Source organism: Salmo salar, chromosome ssa13 (assembly GCF_905237065.1).
Source record: "Salmo salar chromosome ssa13, Ssal_v3.1, whole genome shotgun sequence".
NCBI classification, from domain to species: domain Eukaryota; kingdom Metazoa; phylum Chordata; class Actinopteri; order Salmoniformes; family Salmonidae; genus Salmo; species Salmo salar.
In genome coordinates, this window is record NC_059454.1 from 100412360 (window position 1) to 100432291 (window position 19932).

Here is a 19932-nt window from a genome sequence, read left to right on the forward strand (position 1 = left end):
TGCATGGACCCGCCCAGGGACCCCCCAAACAAGCGCACGTTCCACCTGTGACACTGAAATGGCTCAAAGGCCACAAGGCCAGGTCAACACAGTCATCACAGGCCACAAGGCCAGGTCAACACAGTCATCACAGGCCACAAGGCCAGGTCAACACAGTCATCACAGGCCACAAGGCCAGGTCAACACAGTCATCACAGACCACAAGGCCAGGTCAACACAGTCATCACAGGCCACAAGGCCAGGTCAACACAGTCATCACAGGCCACAAGGCCAGGTCAACACAGTCATCACAGGCCACAAGGCCAGGTCAACACAGTTATCACAGGCCACAAGGCCAGGTCAACACAGTCATCACAGGCCACAAGGCCAGGTCAACACAGTTATCACAGACCACAAGGCCAGGTCAACACAGTCATCACAGGCCACAAGGCCAGGTCAACACAGTCATCACAGGCCACAAGGCCAGATCAATATAGAGGAAAGAAATGAAGCCGTTTTCTTCCCCAGTATTAGTTACCTGATGATTAAGATGACCCACCTCCTGCTAATGGTGTTTCGTATACACAATAACAATTTCCATACTATAATAACTATTTCTGAGTGGGTGGAAAGGCTTACAAGGCCTAGATTTCACCCAGTACAGCATCATATAGGCTCAAAACCCTCTGCATTAATGTATATCAGTCATCCTACATACTCATTTGACCCTATGACCCCAAAGTCACACATTACAGTCTTCAGGTAGACCTCACATGACATTCCATTAGCCCTGAACTGAATGCATAGCAGGCCATCAAGATTGTAGCCTATCACAGTAGACCTACAAGGGCACTCGTTCTTATCTGAGAACCAACTTATTTGTACTGAACAGAAATATAAAAAAAACACAACATGCAACAACTTCAATGATTTTACAGAGTTACAGTTCATATAAGGAAATCAGTAAATTGAAATAAATGAATTAGGCCTATGGCCTAAATCTACGGATTTCACATGAGGGGACAGGAGAGCAGCCATTGGTGGGCCTGGGAGGACATAGGCCCACCCAACCAGAATGAGTTTTCCACACAAAAGGGCTTTATTATAGACAGAAATACTCCTCAGTTTCATCAGCTGTCCAGGTGGCTGGTCTCAGACGATCCCGCAGGTGAAGAAGTTGGATGTGGAGGTCCTGGGCTGGCGTGGTTACGCGTGGTCTGCGGTTGTGAGGCCGGCTGGACGTACCACCAAATTCTCTAAAACAAAGTTAGAGGCGGCTTATGGTAGAGAATTGAACATTAAATTCTCTGGCAGCAACTCTGGTGGACATTCCTGCAGTCAGCTGTGGCATTGTTTTATGTGACAAAACTGCACATTTTAATGGCCTTTTGCCCACAGCACAAGGTGCACCTTTGTAATGATCATGCGGTTTAATCAACTTGTTGATATGCCACACCGGTCAGGTGGATGGATTATCTCGGCAAAGGAGAAATCCTCACTAACAGGGATGTAAACAAATTTGTAAACAATATGAGAGAAATAAGCTTTTTGTGAGTACGGAACATTTCTGGTGATCTTTAAATTCAGCTCATGAAACATGGGACCAACACTTTACATGTTGCGTTTCTATTTTTGTTCAGTATATTTCAAACACCATCACCAAATATGAATTACAGATCAGAAACTGTACAGACCCTATTCTTTTCAGCCCATCTCATGAAAAAGGTCTCCCTCTGTTCCCCCTCCTAACACCTTAAATCTTTCTGAACATCAAATCCATGATAACTTAGTCTGATTTACATAGGGGAAGATTCACTGCATATGACACAAACTGCCGGGCTGAAAGTCTTCCCATCACACCAGAGGTTCTACATCACTGATTGGATTCTGGATGAGATCGTCGGGTGGCTCGTACACTTCACAGGGTGAGGACGCGACAGGCATATGGGACGCATTTCTATGGTCTCTCTCTCTCTCACTCTCTCTCACTCACTCACTCTCTCACTCACCTCTCTCACACACTCACTCTCTCTCACACTCACTCTCTCTCACACTCACTCTCTCTCACCTCTCTCTCTCTCACTCTCTCTCTCTCTCACTCTCTCTCACCGTTCAGGAACATGGGCTGGGTGTTGGGTGTGTAATCAGAGCGGCACTGGCAGGGAGGTTTGATAACTGCACGACCCCTCTGCCAGGCTTTAGTGAAGTACTCTCACCAAACCTAACCGGTATAGCAATGTTACACCATTGTCACAAGCATCTTACAAGACTCCAAAAAAGTATAATTCAAACATGCAAAATCTGCATGTAAAGTACAAAGACAAGGCCCCTGCGAGATACTTACAGTTCCTTGCTCCAACTGAAATAATATGTAACATCAATTCACTACAGGGACTACAGCCAGGTAGTTACAGTACGTCTTACTTTATCCTCCCAGACAGATGGTGTCCAAAGGGAGTGCACCAACACTGTCAATTCAAAAGTTTACTGAGCCAATTTAGACTTGTGCCTCTGGTAAAAATGTACAAGAACATCCACTTCCTCTCTCCTCACCGTCCCTCTATTCCATGGCAGCAGTAGTAAAACAGAGCGAGGCTGCGAGCAGAAGACCAGTAATTCAGTTGATAAATGTCAAATGAAATAAAAGTATTCAGCTGAAAGCAATTTCCAGAGCTGAGTTCGGGGCCAGGGACTTGAGTCTTTCACTCCTCCATCGATCATGTTCTGGGCCAAGGTACACAATGCCCCCAAATTACTGACATATGGACCCAGACTCACAAGAAACACTGCCAGGTACCTCATCTGTGCACTCCTCCTCTAAACTGTTGTTTATCCAATGACCATCTGTGTGTGTGTGTGTGTGTGTGTGTGTAGCGTCTCAGGGTAGGGCCAAGCAAACCCTGCCTAATAGATGAATGGTGTGATACATTATAATTTAGTACAGAGGAAGAAAGTAGACCATTATCACTCACTAATCTAACATCAAAGGTAAAGAAAAAAACTAAACAGATGATGTACAAAGCAGTGTTTCAGTTAATGGCATCCATAAATAATGGTAGTAGCCACTTTATTGTGTTTGCATTGGTAGCTGTAGGATTAATCCTGGACATACTGACAGAACTAATCAGTGAGTTTGGAGTGGCGTTAAAGGGTTGCAGTCACTCAATGTCGAGAGGCTGCTTCCAAGTGTAAGGAAACAAAAATGTAATGTGTAAAATGGCTGAACTATCCCTTTAAGGGTGAATCTGAAACAAATGCTGGCACCACGAACATCTCTTCTTCCTGTCCTCTGGGAGAGTGTCTCGGTGTCTCAGACCAGAAAAGCCACTCCGTTTACATCGAGTGTGGTGCTTTCTACATAAACACAGCTCTCTAGCATCAGTTTGATTAGGAGGAGGCTCCCAGAAGCCATTAAAAGTCAATTTCTCCCCTCTGTGTTTGTTTGAAGACGAGAGTGAGTGAGGAACCCAGCAGCGTCTGTTGTACGATGCTAACTTCTGGAACACACAAACAAGCCCCCAACGAGCGCCAAACAAATCTACAGCGCAGTACGAGACCTCCATATCAACTAGTGTCCAGTACCGTGTCCAGTCATATATACAGGAGGAACCGTTGAAAACGTGACAGTATCAAAATAAAGGTGTGGTGCTGTTCGTCGTCATCACCCCAGCAGCTCTTTTGTCTTGGTAGTTAACTGCTTGTCTACATCTGCTGCAAAGCTGTCTGCCATCTGCCCAATCTGAGAGAGCAGAGAACAGACACATTCTTAGACAACTATTACAGAAATACTGTAAAAGGATAGTGGTTCCACAAAAAACAGTAAGGATTCATCTGAACAATTGTAGCCTTCTGACTATTATAACCATTGTATTTCTGTCCTCCGACAGGACAAGTTGAGGTATCTCAGTACCTGTTTCTCCACCAATCGGATGGTGTCCTCGGAGACAGTGTCCTTGGCCTTCTTCACCTGAGTGATAGCGTTGGACCTCACCTTCCTCAGAGACTCCTTGGCCTTGTTACTGAACTGCTTAGCTAGCTTAGCCAGGTTCTCCCTGTGTTCCCGCGTCACCCTGCATGGACACATTAGCACACAGTGTTACGAGCGATAACACAGTCGCACGCACAAAGCATGAAAACACACACGCACAAACACATTGTTTAATAGAGATAATATGGGAGAAAGAAGGAACAATTCATATTAATGCCCAAAGCATTAAATTCCTTAAAACAATACCTGGCTAAATGCCTGGCTCTGTGCCACAAAAAAAATGTACAAAAATAAAAAAAATTCTCATGGTCACAGAACAGGCAACAACTTTATTTTCTGTAATTGGTATTTCTGCCTGGGACTATTTACAAACAATCCAAGAGTGGTGTCTATTTACTGCAAACAATAATGTGTAATTACTGATTCTGGGCCAATCAAGACGCTCGCTCACTTTGGAAATGCAAATGTTGTTGCGTGCTGAGACTGATTGCAGAGGAAGAAGGCGTCCGTCCGTCTGTCCGTCCCCCTAGCCTGCGCTGCCAGACAAGCACCTGCTGCTGGGCGTACTTATTAATCACACAGCCTGCATCCCAAATGTATTCACTACAGGGTCAAAGCAGCGCACTACATAGGGAGTAGTGTGCCATTTGTGATGTAGCCACATGTTTTTGTGGTTAAGCGAGTGACGGCTGCACGTCAAGCTATTTGATTTGGCAGGGAGCAGAAGACTTCTGACCAAGGTTGGTGTTGTTGAACTGTTACAGTTGGGTGACAGCCAGATAAATGTGTCAAACTCCTAGAAACCACATACAGATCCATGCATTTCTTATCTGTGGCACTTTACAAAGACACGGATGGTCAGGGAAAGGACTGACAAGAGCAAAAGTAGGAGAGGATAAAATATAAAGACATGGAGAGAAAGGTTAAAACAGAGAGATGAGAGAGAGGGAGTGTTCTGGCCCAGCCTGGTTGACTCACTTGGGAATGGCCACCCTGATTATGGTCCCGTCCACCTCAGGGTTGAGTTTCATGCTGCTCTCTCGTAGGGAGCGGGTGGCAGCACCCACGGCCTGAGGACATAAACACACATTAGACCTGTACCTAATGACTGCCAGCTGGGACTGGGGCAGTAGTAGTCTCAGTGCAGACACCGGCGGTCTTAGTCATGCTGGCTTTGATCCATGGCGAGCTGGGTGAACTGTGTAGAATCTCTGGTAGAGGGGGTTGGGGGGACTAGGGGGTGTGTGTATGTGTTGGGGGGGAGCACATGCAGTGGGGAAGTGCTGCGGGGTGCTGTCAGGACGGGGTCTCCTGGGAACAGGGGGGGGGGGGGGGTCTGGCCTGGTACTCACTATGCATTGGAAAAGGATATTCTGAGTAAAGTTTTGTTCCACTATAGAATATATTTCATACAGCACAACGGTCTGGTAGACAACAGTCATTATCTAGGAGATGTATGTTAGAACTAACAGTCTGGTAGACAACAGAGTCATTATCTAGGAGATGTTAAAACTAACGGTCTGGTAGACAACAGTCATTATCTAGGAGATGTATGTTACAACTAACGGTCTGGCAGACAACAGTCATTATCTAGGAGATGTATGTTACAACTAACGGTCTGGTAGACAACAGAGTCATTATCTAGGAGATGTATGTTACAACTAACGGTCTGGTAGACAACAGTCATTATCTAGGAGATGTATGTTAGAACTAAGGGTCTGGTAGACAACAGTCATTATCTAGGAGATGTATGTTAGAACTAACGGTCTGGTAGACAACAGTCATTATCTAGGAGATGTATGTTAGAACTAACGGTCTGGTAGACAACAGAGTCATTATCTAGGAGATGTATGTTACAACTAACGGTCTGGTAGACAACAGAGTCATTATCTAGGAGATGTATGTTACAACTAACGGTCTGGTAGACAACAGAGTCATTATCTAGATTAGAACAGGTCTGGTAGACAACAGTCATCTAGGAGATGTATGTTAGAACTAACGGTCTGGTAGACAACAGTCATTATCTAGGAGATGTATGTTACAACTAACGGTCTGGTAGACAACAGAGTCATTATCTAGGAGATGTATGTTACAACTAACGGTCTGGTAGACAACAGTCATTATCTAGGAGATGTATGTTACAACTAACAGTGGTTGAACTCCAATAGACAATTAATGAGAAGGCTGTAATCTGGATATGTGATTTGTCTGTGGTGGTGGGAGAGGTGCCTGAGGGAGAGCATCAGAAACAGGGAAGACAGAAAGGAGAGGTGCCCGAGGGAGAGCATCAGAAACAGGGAAGACAGAAAGGAGAGGTGCCCGAGGGAGAGCATCAGAAACAGGGAAGACAGAAAGGAGAGGTGCCCGAGGGAGAGCATCAGAAACAGGGAAGACAGAAAGGAGAGGTGCCCGAGGGAGAGCGTCAGAAACAGGGAAGACAGAAAGGAGAGGTGCCCGAGGGAGAGCGTCAGAAACAGGGAAGACAGAAAGGAGAGGTGCCCGAGGGAGAGCGTCAGAAACAGGGAAGACAGAAAGGAGAGGTGCCCGAGGGAGAGCGTCAGAAACAGGGAAGACAGAAAGGAGAGGTGCCCGAGGGAGAGCGTCAGAAACAGGGAAGACAGAAAGGAGAGGTGCCCGAGGGAGAGCATCAGAAACAGGGAAGACAGAAAGGAGAGGTGCCCGAGGGAGAGCGTCAGAAACAGGGAAGACAGAAAGGAGAGGTGCCCGAGGGAGAGCGTCAGAAACAGGGAAGACAGAAAGGAGAGGTGCCTGAGAGTCCGAGACTGGGCCTGTGAAGCTTCCAGTACATGGAGCCTGTTAGACTAACTGACAGTACAGGCCGTGTGGGAACACACTAACGCTGAGTACACCGAATTCAGGTTCAACACTGAGAACCAGTTTGAAACTCAGCACTAAGAGCAACATCACCAGATATGACCATGGAGCGAGAAAGTTCATACAGGAACTCCAAATAGTACATAATGAAATGGACCAAATCCCACTGGTACCAGAGAGAGTTACTGTATATCACACATTCACAAATCTCTGCTGCTGCAACATGACAACTGCTTCAGTCCAAAAGTGTGAATGTGTAATGTGGGAGGAGAGCAGGGCTTTAACCTTTCTTATGGTCTTAACCACCGAGGGGAGAAAGAATTGGCAGCGAGATTGTGAATTAATACAAACAAATAAATCCTTCAGTCTCTTGCCTTGCAAGTTAAATATATAAATAAAAACAGCTTGGGCCTCCCGAGTGGCAGAGCGGTCTGAGGCACAGCGGTCTGAGGCACAGCAGTCTGAGGCACAGCGGTCTGAGGCACAGCGGTCTGAGGCACAGCGGTCTGAGGCACAGCGGTCTGAGGCACAGCGGTCTGAGGCACAGCGGTCTGAGGCACAGCATCTCAGTGTTGCAGCAACACCACAGCCCGGTATTCCCATCCCATGACCGGTATTCCCATCCCATGACCGGTATTCCCATCCCATGACCGGTATTCCCATCCCATGACCGGTATTCCCATCCCATGACCGGTATTCCCATCCCATGACCGGTATTCCCATATGGCGGAGCACAATTGGCCCAGCGTCGTCCGGGTAAGGGGAGGGTTTGGTCGGGGGGGGCTTTACTTGGCTCCCCGCGCTCTAGCGACTCCTTGTGGCGGGCCGGGCGCCTGCAGGCTGACTTCGGTTGCCAGTTGAACGGTATTTCCTCCGACACATTGATGCAGCTGGCTTCCAGGTAAAGTGGTCGGGTGTTAAGAAGCACAACTAGGCGGGTCATGTTTCGGAGGCCTCTCCCGAGCCCGTTGGGGAGTTGCAGCGATGGGACAAGATCGTAATCACGAAATTGGGGAGAAAAAGGGGGTTAAAAATGAATTATTAAATAAACAGCTTCTCCCATTCTCTGGTTCTCTCCTATTCTCTAGGAACTCCAGAGAATCATCCCATAGCTATGTTTGATTGTTCTCAGCATTGAATTCATTACTTCCTACAGCTCTAGCCGTTAGGGAAAAGTGGGGGAATGCTGTGCTCTGTTCTGGCCAGCTCTGTAAACACCAGGCATGTTCTGGTTAATATGTTAAATTGTGGAATTACACTGAGGTTTATGAATAAACAGCCAGTTCAAAGCCACAGCCCAACCCGAGAGGAACGAACAGAGCTAAAGAAAACAGCTGGTTAATGATGTTGAGAATCCCCCACAGACCTTTTACATCCCCTTCTTCCTTCAGATCCAAGTGGTTTAATTCATGCTGCCATCACCACTGCACAACAGCCACTGGGGGTTTGCAGTAACACTGTACTGCAGTACTGAATGGCTGGAAAACAATGGCCTCATTAGGATCATGGGTAATTGATGTGAATAATTATAATCCTATTTGCTCTGGGTGCTGTGCAGTCATCCCTGTGTTGCCTTAGCAGGGCAGTTAAGACTATTAGGTAATGGAAGGTTAGTAACGGGCTGTTAAGACTATTAGGTAATGGGAGGTTAGTAACGGGCTGTTAAGACTATTAGGTAATGGGAGGTTAGTAACGGGCTGTTAAGACTATTAGGTAATGGGAGGTTAGTAACGGGCTGTTAAGACTATTAGGTAATGGGAGTGCTTTTGTCACTTCTAGGTTAGACTACTGCAATGCTCTACTTTCCAGCTATCCGAATAAAGCACTAAATAAACTTCAGTTAGTGCTAACCACGGCTGCTAGAATCTTGACTAGAACCAAAAAATGTGATCATATTACTCCAGTGCTAGCCTCTCTACACTGGCTTCCTGTTAAGGCAAGGGCTGATTAAGGTTTTACTGCTAACCTACAAAGCATTACATGGGCCTGCTCCTACCCATCTTCCCAATTTGGTCCTGCCGTACATACCCTGGGTTCGTGCCATGGGGGAGATCTTCGGCCTCGTCTCAGGATGGTAAGTTGGTGGTTGAAGATATCCCTCTAGTGGTGTGGGGGCTGTGCTTTGGCAAAGTGGGTGGGGTTATAGCCTGCCTGTTTGGCCCTGTCCGGGGGTATCGTCGGACGGGGCCACAGTGTCTCCCGACCCCTCCCGTCAGCCTCCAGTATTTATGCTGCAATAGTTTGTGTGTCGGTGGGGCTCTCTGATAATGACAATATGCTTATCCGTATGAGTTTCACAAAAAAAAGGCTGTGATCTCTCATGAATAATGTATTAGTACACCTACAGTGACAAGAGTACTACGTTCCAGGTTCAGCTGCTCATGTTGAAAAAACAGTACTCTGCAGTACTAAACGGTTCTGAGCCAAGGCCAAAGAGCATCAACCTCCCTTTAAAACTGATCCCAGAATTAGACAGGGACAACCCTCATTAACAACATAGGACACTGGAGGGAGAAAAGACCAGGGGAAGGAGAAACAACAGGGAGAAGAGAAGAATGAAGAGGGAAAGAGTTGTTCCCTTTCAGTGTGTCTGTGAGAAAGAGAGAATCTATTGGCACAGTTAGCTCTCCTCCTTCCCAGAGGGCAAAGCGCGGTCACTTCCTGCTGATGACAGCTGACCAGAGTCTTGGCATTTGTTTCAATCTTATCCCAGAACAAAGAGCTTCCCTGAACCATCAATCACTAACCAACTCAAGTTTCAGACAGAGAAGGAGAAAGGAGTAAGAGAGAGATCGATGGAAGTTGTGTGTCGACACTTGACACTGTTCAACCTTCCATGCACTGGATGAGACAAGAGTAGGAGATTTCAGTCCAGGTTTCTAAAATGACGTGCCAATTTCACAATGTGTTGCCATCAGCCCAGAGTGTGGTTCATACAGTGTGTGTCTGTACTGTGCATATGTGAGCTCACCTCTGGGAAAGCGGTCATGTTGACCATGATGAGCTGAGGGGACTTCATAGAGATCTGACCCAGCTGGTTCAGTGGGAACTTGCCATCTGCCGTGGACACCACGATGTGATCCAGAGCTCCTGAAAACCAAAAGGACCAGGGCCCATATTCATACAGCGTGTCAGAGTAGGAGTGCTGATCTAGGATCAGGTCCCCACTGTCCATGTCTTGTTACTCCTAGTCTGAGATGCCTTATGAACAGAATATAAAAACAAATATAATTCTTGAGTCCCAGCATAAAATAAGACATGACCAAGACAACTGAAGCGTTGTGTGATTACTCAGACTGTTGGCAGAGAGTGAGCTGAAGGTTTTGGCTGGGGTGCAGGAGGTCCCCCCCCCAACCCTCATCTCTCTGGGTCACCCGCAAACAGTGCAGACTGCAGAGCTTCAACATGAGTCTCCTCTCTCATCTGGCTTACCTCAGACGCTGCCGTTTCCTCCCTCGTCGTCCTCTGGCTTACATCACCAACTCTATCCCTCGCTAGTGGAGAAGTGTGGAGGGTGGGGCCATAGAGTAATCTACCTTTTGTAGCCTGCGTTACTCAAGCCCTAACCTCGTCCCCGGGCTAACTGCTCGAGCCGGCTGGTAGACCACAGAGACTACCTGGCTGCCTGGACATCTGCTAGCGCTTCCAGAGGGCACACAGGCATTTCCTAAACGGCATGAGGGATGAGGATCAACTGGAAAGCCATTAGCCAAATGGGCTCTTCCTGGTCAGGGCATGGGCAGCTGACCCAACATGGCAGAAGGTAGACTACGTCAACAATACAGGCCTTCTCCAAAAAACACACATTTACCATGGGTTTTGTTCAGTAGGGCACACTGTAGAAAAACGTTTTCTTACAGGACATATTCAGGTAAGAGCTACCTCCCCTTTTCTCTCTCTAGTTGTCGACCCAACCCTGGGTTCCTCATGATAAAGTCCCATCAGACTTCACACTGGTGATGTTTAGTGGGTGGCTGCCCGCCTGGGCCACCTTATGATCGTGAGGATGACATTAACTAGTTGTTTTGAACTACGGAAGCTAATGCTCTGACCCGTCTCTGGGAGACAGACTGGGGTTGGAAATGTATGTGTGTGGGTTGAGGGTGACTGTTTTCATCTGAATCAGTATACAGAGCTGTTCACGGAGGACTGGATAGTTCCCGTGGACAAGAGAGGTTAGTCTTCTAGCAGAGGAACTGAGAGGTACAGCCTGTAATAGCTCCTCGCTGTCTGTGTGCCCAGATGCCCGGTTCACTGTATTAACCCGTCCAATACAACAGCCCTTCCTTCAGCTAAGCTGACTTTCCTTACAACAAAACACACCACATAATGAGACCCAGATGAGACTATCGAACACACACACACACACAAGAACAAAATGATGTCATGATTCCCCCCATTCCAGAATGTCTCCAGTCAGATTCCCTGTCAGCTCTAAATCCTGCTGCTTCCACAGATTACTGTGCATCTGGACAGAGGGGCAAAGAGGGGGAGGAGGGGGGAAGAGGGTAAGGATGAGGAATGGAAAGAGAATGTAAGAAGGGAGGGAGGGAGAAGGTGAGAGTGGGGGTCAGGGAGGGGTATTTAATCTGTGTATAAATCCTGGTATTACAGTTTCCTCCCCCTGGGGCCCTCCCTTCAGCCCCCCTCTCAGGGTTGGTCTGCCCCGAGGGGAGAGGGGGAGGCTTTGAACTGGATGTAGTTCAGGAAACAGGGTCAACAGGGGTCAAGGTAAAGGGCAGGGATCACTCTTCCCCCCCCCAGGCCATTTGTCAGGGAGAAGGTAAACAGATGGAGATGCACTTTTTCCTCATCTTTTGACCAACAATCAATAGTGAAAACCAACAGTTGACTTTGGTCTTTTAAAGCTTACAAAGAACACTTAAACTTCAGGCCTTCGGAGCTTTGCATCCCGCACTGAGCGGCGGCTACCCTCTACTGACGGGGCTGAGCGGCGGCTACCCTCTACTGACCGGGCTGAGCGGCGGCTACCCTCTACTGACCGGGCTGAGCGGCGGCTACCCTCTACTGACCGGGCTGAGCGGCGGCTACCCTCTACTGACCGGGCTGAGCGGCGGCTACCCTCTACTGACCGGGCTGAGCGGCGGCTACCCTCTACTGACCGGGCTGAGCGGCGGCTACCCTCTACTGACCGGGCTGAGCGGCGGCTACCCTCTACTGACCGGGCTGAGCGGCGGCTACCCTCTACTGACGGGGCTGAGCGGCGGCTACCCTCTACTGACGGGGCTGAGCGGCGGCTACCCTCTACTGACCGGGCTGAGCGGCGGCTACCCTCTACTGACCGGGCTGAGCGGCGGCTACCCTCTACTGACCGGGCTGAGCGCGGCTACCCTCTGCAGACCGGGCTGGCGGCTACCCTCTACTGACCGGGCTGAGCGGCGGCTACCCTCTACTGACCGGGCTGAGCGGCGGCTACCCTCTACTGACCGGGCTGAGCGGCGGCTACCCTCTACTGACCGGGCTGAGCGGCGGCTACCCTCTACTGACCGGGCTGAGCGGCGGCTACCCTCTACTGACCGGGCTGAGCGGCGGCTACCCTCTACTGACCGGGCTGAGCGGCGGCTACCCTCTACTGACCGGGCTGAGCGGCGGCTACCCTCTACTGACCGGGCTGAGCGGCGGCTACCCTCTACTGACCGGGCTGAGCGGCGGCTACCCTCTACTGACCGGGCTGAGCGGGCGGCTACCCTCTACTGACCGGGCTGAGCGGCGGCTACCCTCTACTGACCGGGCTGAGCGGCGGCTACCCTCTACTGACCGGGCTGAGCGGCGGCTACCCTCTACTGACCGGGCTGAGCGGCGGCTACCCTCTACTGACCGGGCTGAGCGGCGGCTACCCTCTACTGACCGGGCTGAGCGGCGGCTACCCTCTACTGACCGGGCTGAGCGGCGGCTACCCTCTACTGACCGGGCTGAGCGGCGGCTACCCTCTACTGACCGGGCTGAGCGGCGGCTACCCTCTACTGACCGGGCTGAGCGGCGGCTACCCTCTACTGACCGGGCTGAGCGGCGGCTACCCTCTACTGACCGGGCTGAGCGGCGGCTACCCTCTACTGACCGGGCTGAGCGGCGGCTACCCTCTACTGACGGGGCTGAGCGGCGGCTACCCTCTACTGACGGGGCTGAGCGGCGGGTACCCTCTACTGACGGGGCTGAGCGGCGGGTACCCTCTACTGACGGGGCTGAGCGGCGGGTACCCTCTACTGACCGGGCTGAGCGGCGGGTACCCTCTACTGACGGGGCTGAGCGGCGGCTACCCTCTACTGACCGGGCTGAGCGGCGGGTACCCTCTACTGACGGGGCTGAGCGGCGGCTACCCTCTACTGACCGGGCTGAGCGGGCGGCTACCCTCTACTGACCGGGCTGAGCGGCGGCTACCCTCTACTGACCGGGCTGAGCGGCGGCTACCCTCTACTGACCGGGCTGAGCGGCGGCTACCCTCTACTGACCGGGACTGAGCGGCGGGTACCCTCTACTGACGGGGCTGAGCGGCGGTACCCTCTACTGACGGGACTGAGCGGCGGTACCCTCTACTGACGGGACTGAGCGGCGGGTACCCTCTACTGACGGGACTGAGCGGCGGGTACCCTCTACTGACGGGACTGAGCGGCGGGTACCCTCTACTGACGGGACTGAGCGGCGGGTACCCTCTACTGACGGGACTGAGCGGCGGGTACCCTCTACTGACGGGACTGAGCGGCGGTACCCTCTACTGACGGGACTGAGCGGCGGGTACCCTCTACTGACGGGACTGAGCGGCGGGTACCCTCTACTGACGGGACTGAGCGGCGGGTACCCTCTACTGACGGGACTGAGCGGCGGGTACCCTCTACTGACGGGACTGAGCGGCGGGTACCCTCTACTGACGGGACTGAGCGGCGGGTACCCTCTACTGACGGGACTGAGCGGCGGGTACCCTCTACTGACCGGGCTGAGCGGCGGGTACCCTCTACTGACGGGACTGAGCGGCGGCTACCCTCTTCATAATCTCAGCACCCAGAACCGAGCGCACTGGCCAGATAATCAACAGTCGGTCATGAGAGACTATCCTCTCCATGGAAACAGCCCCTACCTTACAGTTCAAGTCCCCTACGCACCTGGAGAGGTTCTGATGCTCAGGTTGCGGCTGAAGTCGTCCTTCAGGGTGGTGAGGACGGCGGCCATATCCTCCTTCACTTCCTCCAGACTGATGATGTCCTCCACCAGCGAGGAGTTGATGTTCACTTTGGAAGCCTGGCCCTTTGCTGCCTTAGCTGAGGGAAAAATATAAAAGCAGGCGTTCTTCAGAAAGACTTCAAAAGGGGAAGAACAGAAGGAGAGGATGGAGGGGAGAGGGAGGCCTGCATGCTGGTAGTCTTGTCTATCACTGCTATTACAAATAAAAGCAAGATGAGAAAACACAGCAAAGTGGGGTTTTCAACCTCCTGAATGTTCTGACCACTTCAGTAGGTCTTGATTCCAACCACTATATTTCCTTTGAGGGTAACACTACTAGCTAAATCCTTCAGCTAAAATTAAAAGCTGCTGAGGCAAGCAGCCCTCCACTCACCTTTACTCTTCTTGGTGGCATAGAAGCGTACGCAGGAGGCAGCAGGGGGGACCATGTTTTGATGAAAGATATTTGGGAGCAGCAGTTGGACCCTGGAGATGACTACCAGCTGAGGAGACCTCACCATGGGGACCAGGGCGACGAGGGATCGGCACAAAGCCGGCCGCATTAGGCCCAGCAGACTCAGTGTCATAGCTGTCAGACAGTGACATGGAGAAATAAAAAAAAACCATCAAAGATGAATGGACAAGACATGATTACTGTCTGACGATAAAACATGACTGTCAAGCTAATAAAAACACTAAAGCTATGAAGTGATCATATATCAGTTTGTAGATCTGGTTACAATTCTCTTTTCATAGTGCAGCGATCCTATCGAAGTACTGTACCACGCATACCCAACATCAGTAGTAGCATCTGTAATACTAACCAGCAGGGGGGATACATATGTCTGTCTATCTACATACTGTATGCTACTGCTTCAATTACAACAGTATAAGTCTCAACTAGGGTTGCACATTTTGGGGAATATTCAGAGGTGGAAACTTTCCGTGGGAATTAACGGGAATATGCAAATTAATATTAATATAATTTAAAATGTAGATGTTTCTTGCATTGGACAAATGTCCCATATCATATGGAGACAGAAACCTTTTACCTTGTCTACTTATGATAATCGCAAATGATGAAATCCTTCCAATAGAAATAAAAATGTAGTAACAAACTGAACTTTAAATGAATCAACTCTTCACATGGGATGATTTCACTGAACAAAAGGGAATATGGAATGATCCCCTCGCATCTCCCAAAAATGTTTTCAACATCAGAAATGACAGTCTAGAAACTAAACCTTTGGTTGTCTTCCTCTCAGGCTTCCATGTCTTCTCCCTGCACCTCCTCAATGTCCACCTCTTGAACATCAGACTGAGGCCTCATCTTCACTGTCACTTTCCAACCTTGAGGGTGGCTCGTTGTCAGGCTCCAAAAGCCTCACATTTGCCTGGATGGCCACCAATTTTTCAACCCTCGTATTGGTCAGCCTGTTGCGTGCTTTGGTGTGTGTTCCCAAACAAGGACCAGTTGCGCTCTGAGGCGGTGGGATTTGGAGACAACAGGGGAAAGAGCCTCAGATTCACAAAGTCCCTTCCACCAGGTGGCTGATGAGATATGTTGGCACGACTGCCATATTGCATCTCCATCCCAAAGCCCTTGCTTGGAAGTGTCCTTCGCCAGACTGCCAAGAACCTTGCCCTCATCCAGGCCAAGGTGGCGAGACACGGTAGTGATGACACCATAGGCCTTGTTGAGCTCTGCACCAGACAGGATGCTCTTGCCAACATACTTGGGGTCCAACATGTACGCTGCAGCATGTGTGGGCTTCAGGCAGAAGTCTTCATGCTTTTTGATGCATTTCAGAACTGCAGTTTACTCTGCTTGGAGCAACAGTGAAGTGGGCAGGGCAGTACGGATTTCTTCTCTTACATCTGCAAGCAGAGTCTGAACATCAGACAGGATGGCATTGTCTCCCTCAATCCGTGCAATGGCTACTGCTATAGGTTTCAGGAGTTTCAGGCTGCTTCCCACTCTCTCCCAAAACACATCATCCAGGAGGATCCTCTTGATGGGGCTGTCCATATCGGCAGACTGTGATATGGCCTTTTCTTGGAGAGACTCCTTCCCCTCCAGGAGACTGTCAAACATGATGACAACACCCCCCCAACGGGTGTTGCTGGGCAGCTTCAATGTGGTGCTCTTATTCTTCTCACTTTGCTTGGTGAGGTAGATTGCTGCTATAACTTGATGACCCTTCACATACCTAACCATTTCCTTGGCTCTCTTGTAGAGTGTATTCATTGTTTTCAGTGCCATGATGTCATTGAGGAGCAGATTCAATGCATGAGCAGCACAGCCAATTGGTGTGACGTGAGGGTAGGACTCCTCCGCCAAGCAGCATTGTCGGTCACCAGTGCAAATCCCTTCTGTGGTCCAAGGTCATTGATGACTGTAGTCTTGCATGACGTCTACTTTAATGCTAATTAGCATTTTCGAATCAGAGTAAATAGAGCCGAATATTGATACACGTCCGACAGAAATTCACAGGGTTATCAAAACGTCACGCCAGGGTAAGTCTACACAAACACAGCCTTTATTTTAAATGTTTCTAACATTCCCTATGGTAAAAATGAATTGTGGAAAAATGATTGGAACCATTTCCCTGTTTGACCGCTAGGTTTTATGGGTATGACACCTCCACTGTGGGGCTCTAAACAGTCAAATCAATCTGTTAGGAATTCCCTCCCAGGGACTCTTAAGGGCTATTTATACCCTACGGAGACGGACCCTACAGAGAGTAGCGTCGCAATGTCATTTTTCATCACAAAAGGGGCGGCCCCCAAGTACAGCACTCCAACAATCTACGTACTGCTGTGCCATATTAAAGGTGCAACAAGCCGTATAATGGGGGCAGTGTTGTGTTGGCAATGAAGCTTGCTTGGTTCCTTGATCTGATCTATAGGCTATGCATCAAAGTAACCCATTTTGCAGGTTTCCACACACTTATAAGTGTGTGGAAACCTTAAGCACACCCTCTCATTCTAACAGCCTCTCTCTGGGACACAAACTCTGGAACTTTTCTAACTCCTGCAGTAGGCTCCCCTCCTCCGCTGGAGCTTAGCAGGTTAGGCTATGGGTCGTAAACTGGCCCTTCACACCTCTGGCCATAGCCAAATCGATTGGTCGCTAGGGGTCATGGTTGTCAGGAGCCTTATCACGCCGAGGGGTCAGCCAATCATAGGCAGTCATCTTGGGTCCCAGATCCCAAACTCCTGTCTCCTTTTTATTTCTCCTTTATTTAACCAGGTAGGCTAGTTGAGAACAAGTTCTCATTTACAACTGTGACCTGGCCAAGATAAAGCAAAGTAGTTCGACACATACAACACAGAGTTACATATGGAATAAACAAACATACAGTCAATCAACAGTAGAAAAGGTCTATATACAGTGAGTGCAAATAAGTTAAGATGAGGGAGCTAAGGCAATAAATAGGCCATGGTGGCGAAGTAATTACAATATACCAATTAAACAATGAGGTGGTTGATGTGCAGAAGATGAATGTGCAAGTAGAGATACTGGGGGGCAAAGGAGCAAGATAAATACAAAAATACAGTATGGGGATGAGGTAGTTGGATGGGCTATTTACAGATGAGCTATGTACAGGGGCAGTGATCTGTGAGCTGCTCTGACAGCTGGTGCTTAAAGCTAGTGAGGGAGATATGAATCTCCAGCTTCAGTGATTTTTGCAGTTCGTTCCAGTCATTGGCAGCAAAGAACTGGAAAGAAAGGCAGCCAAAGGAGGAATTGGCTTTGGGGGTGACTAGTGAACTATACCTGCTGGAGCGCATGCTACAGGTGGGTGCTGCTATGGTGACCAGTGAGCTGAGATAAGGCGGGGCTTTACCTAGCAGAGACTTGTAGGTGACCTGGAGCCAGTGGGTTTGTCGATGAATATGTAGCGAGGGCCAGCCAACGAGAGCATACAGGTCGCAATGGTGGGTAGTATATGGGGCTTTGGTGACAAAACAGATGGCACTGTGATAGACTGCATCCAATTTGTTGAGTAGAGTGTTGGAGGCTATTTTGTAAATGACATCGCCGAAGTCGAGGATCGGTAGGATGGTCAGTCCTTCAAGCAGTCAGAGAGAGCAGCAAACTCATCTCTGTCCAGCACAACAACAGCTGGACTCATCTCTCTGGACTTGTGGGATGGTATGCATGCACAAAAACCACTACCTTTCCATGTCCATTTCACCCGTGTGCATGTCTATAAAGTATCCTTGTGTGCAACTTTGAGTTTGCCTTATTCCCCTCTGACGGGGGGAGGTGCTAGTCAGTGGGGCACAGATCAGCCCAAACAAAGAGTCCCCATCTTTCACAACAACAAAAAACCTTAGTTCTGAAAATGGCTCTTTCAAATCTTTAACACACTTCCTGACACAGGGGATCTCCATTCCAGGGTGCAGAACAGAAGAGCCCAGCAGCCACCCACCAAAACTCCCTCAAACTCTACTCATCCATGAGGGTCTTTCTGAACCGTGCCTTTCATTGGCAACGGGTGTGAACAACCAGCCGTGTATCATACCCTGGACGATTTCCTCCATTGTGTGTGATGAACACACCGTTAAGAGAAATGGGGCACTACACTATCACGCAGGTGGATAGACACTGTCAACATCACCCTCGTAAATCACCTCAACAGAATGTTTGCGTCCCATTTCCTACATAGGACTCTGGTTAAAAGTAGTGCACTATATAAGGAATAGGGTGTCATTTGGGACACATCCTGCATCTGGGTGAGGGGCTTGGCTTCTAGTCATAATACCACCTTGCTTTGTGTGTGTGTGTGTGTGTGTGTGTGTGTGTGTATAGAGACTGCCCCTTAAGCAGGCAGGGGGATCCAGCACAGCCTGACCTGAAACGTCTGTGTTGTGTACAGTCTGTAGTTCTTTACTCTATCAATAATATCTGGGCCAGAAGGCAGAGACCATACATGTGCTTTATTCCCTAAACAAACCCAGGTTGGCTGTGATTATATCACTCCCTTCACAAAGCCAGCAGCCGGCCACCTCCCTGAAAAACACGGCTAGCAGTAACACTACAGGAAAATATATATATTTTTTAAACATTACTCTTTTGTGTCTCCACTGAGCCTCAGTGTTTATCATAGATGTAACCATTGGCCGTGCCTCTGAGTCCAGTGGAAGGGATAGAGAGGGATGATGGTTGTCTTTACACGTTAAGTGAAGCAGAAAAACTGTAGCACAGGTGTTCAGTGAGATTTTGTATCTCTTTGATATTTCAGAAACGGCAAGGGGCCAGCTGGCATGCCCACGTTGTATGACACTTCTGAATAATTCAGGTTTATGTTGTTTTAACAGTTTAATTCTGCTTGTAAAAACAATGCACTGTTACACTGGACGGAAGACCTTAAATTCAGAACAACAAAGAACATAAGTGCAGTTAGAATTCTTCCCTTTCATTAAAGGGCACGCCATCTGTCTACTTCCCTAAGGGAACTATTTGGTTAACTTATTATTTAACCTTCATTTGACTAGGCAGTTAATTAAGAACAAATTCTGATTTACAATGACGGCCTACTTCAGTTGGTGATATATCGATAATATCAATATCACTCATGCATGTTACACAATGTTAAACAAAAGCAAGCTAGCTAATGATAGCAATGCCTCCATAGTCTTTGATGTTATTTAACTCAAGTTAGCTAGCTAAACAGTGGTGGCATTTAGCTATAACGTATGAAAGGTCGTTGCGTACGCAGGCGAACTAAAACATAAATAATGGATCGATAAAGGAGCATATTTGGGATTGGAACATGTTTACATTGTAACTACTAGCTATATCAAGAACAATTGTGCTACATTTTAAAGTAGTTACTTACTTATATCTTGTCAAATGTGTCTATTTGCACATGGCTGTGAAGAGCGTAGGAAAAAGCTGAACCTGACGCTTGTGTTCGTCGTCATCATAAATCAAATGCTATGTG

The 19932-nt window shown here is 48.9% G+C and overlaps 1 protein-coding gene across 1 annotated transcript; it reads right to left on the reverse strand.

Moving 5' to 3' along the window:
- Positions 1-2141: 2141 nt before the first annotated feature.
- On the reverse strand, positions 2142-19932 carry LOC106568386 (ribosome-recycling factor, mitochondrial). Its single transcript, XM_014138692.2, has 7 exons — positions 19828-19932; positions 14373-14567; positions 13921-14076; positions 9774-9892; positions 4946-5037; positions 3890-4049; positions 2142-3718 (listed from the first exon to the last, which is right to left on the reverse strand). The coding sequence occupies exons 2-7, from the start codon at positions 14563-14565 to the stop codon at positions 3641-3643; spliced, it is 798 nt and encodes a 265-aa protein (XP_013994167.1). The 5' UTR covers positions 14566-14567; positions 19828-19932; the 3' UTR covers positions 2142-3640.

Bases quoted from the DNA above. Each gene is read 5' to 3' on its own strand.
- LOC106568386 (XM_014138692.2), bottom strand. From the start codon at position 14,565: ATGACACTGAGTCTGCTGGGCCTAATGCGGCCGGCTTTGTGCCGATCC. The intron at 5,038-9,773 runs GTGAGCTCACAT...TTATGTCCTCAG, and splicing joins ACATGACCGCTTTCCCAGAG to GCCGTGGGTGCTGCCACCCG. The intron at 3,719-3,889 runs GTACTGAGATAC...CTGCTCTCTCAG, and splicing joins TCCGATTGGTGGAGAAACAG to ATTGGGCAGATGGCAGACAG.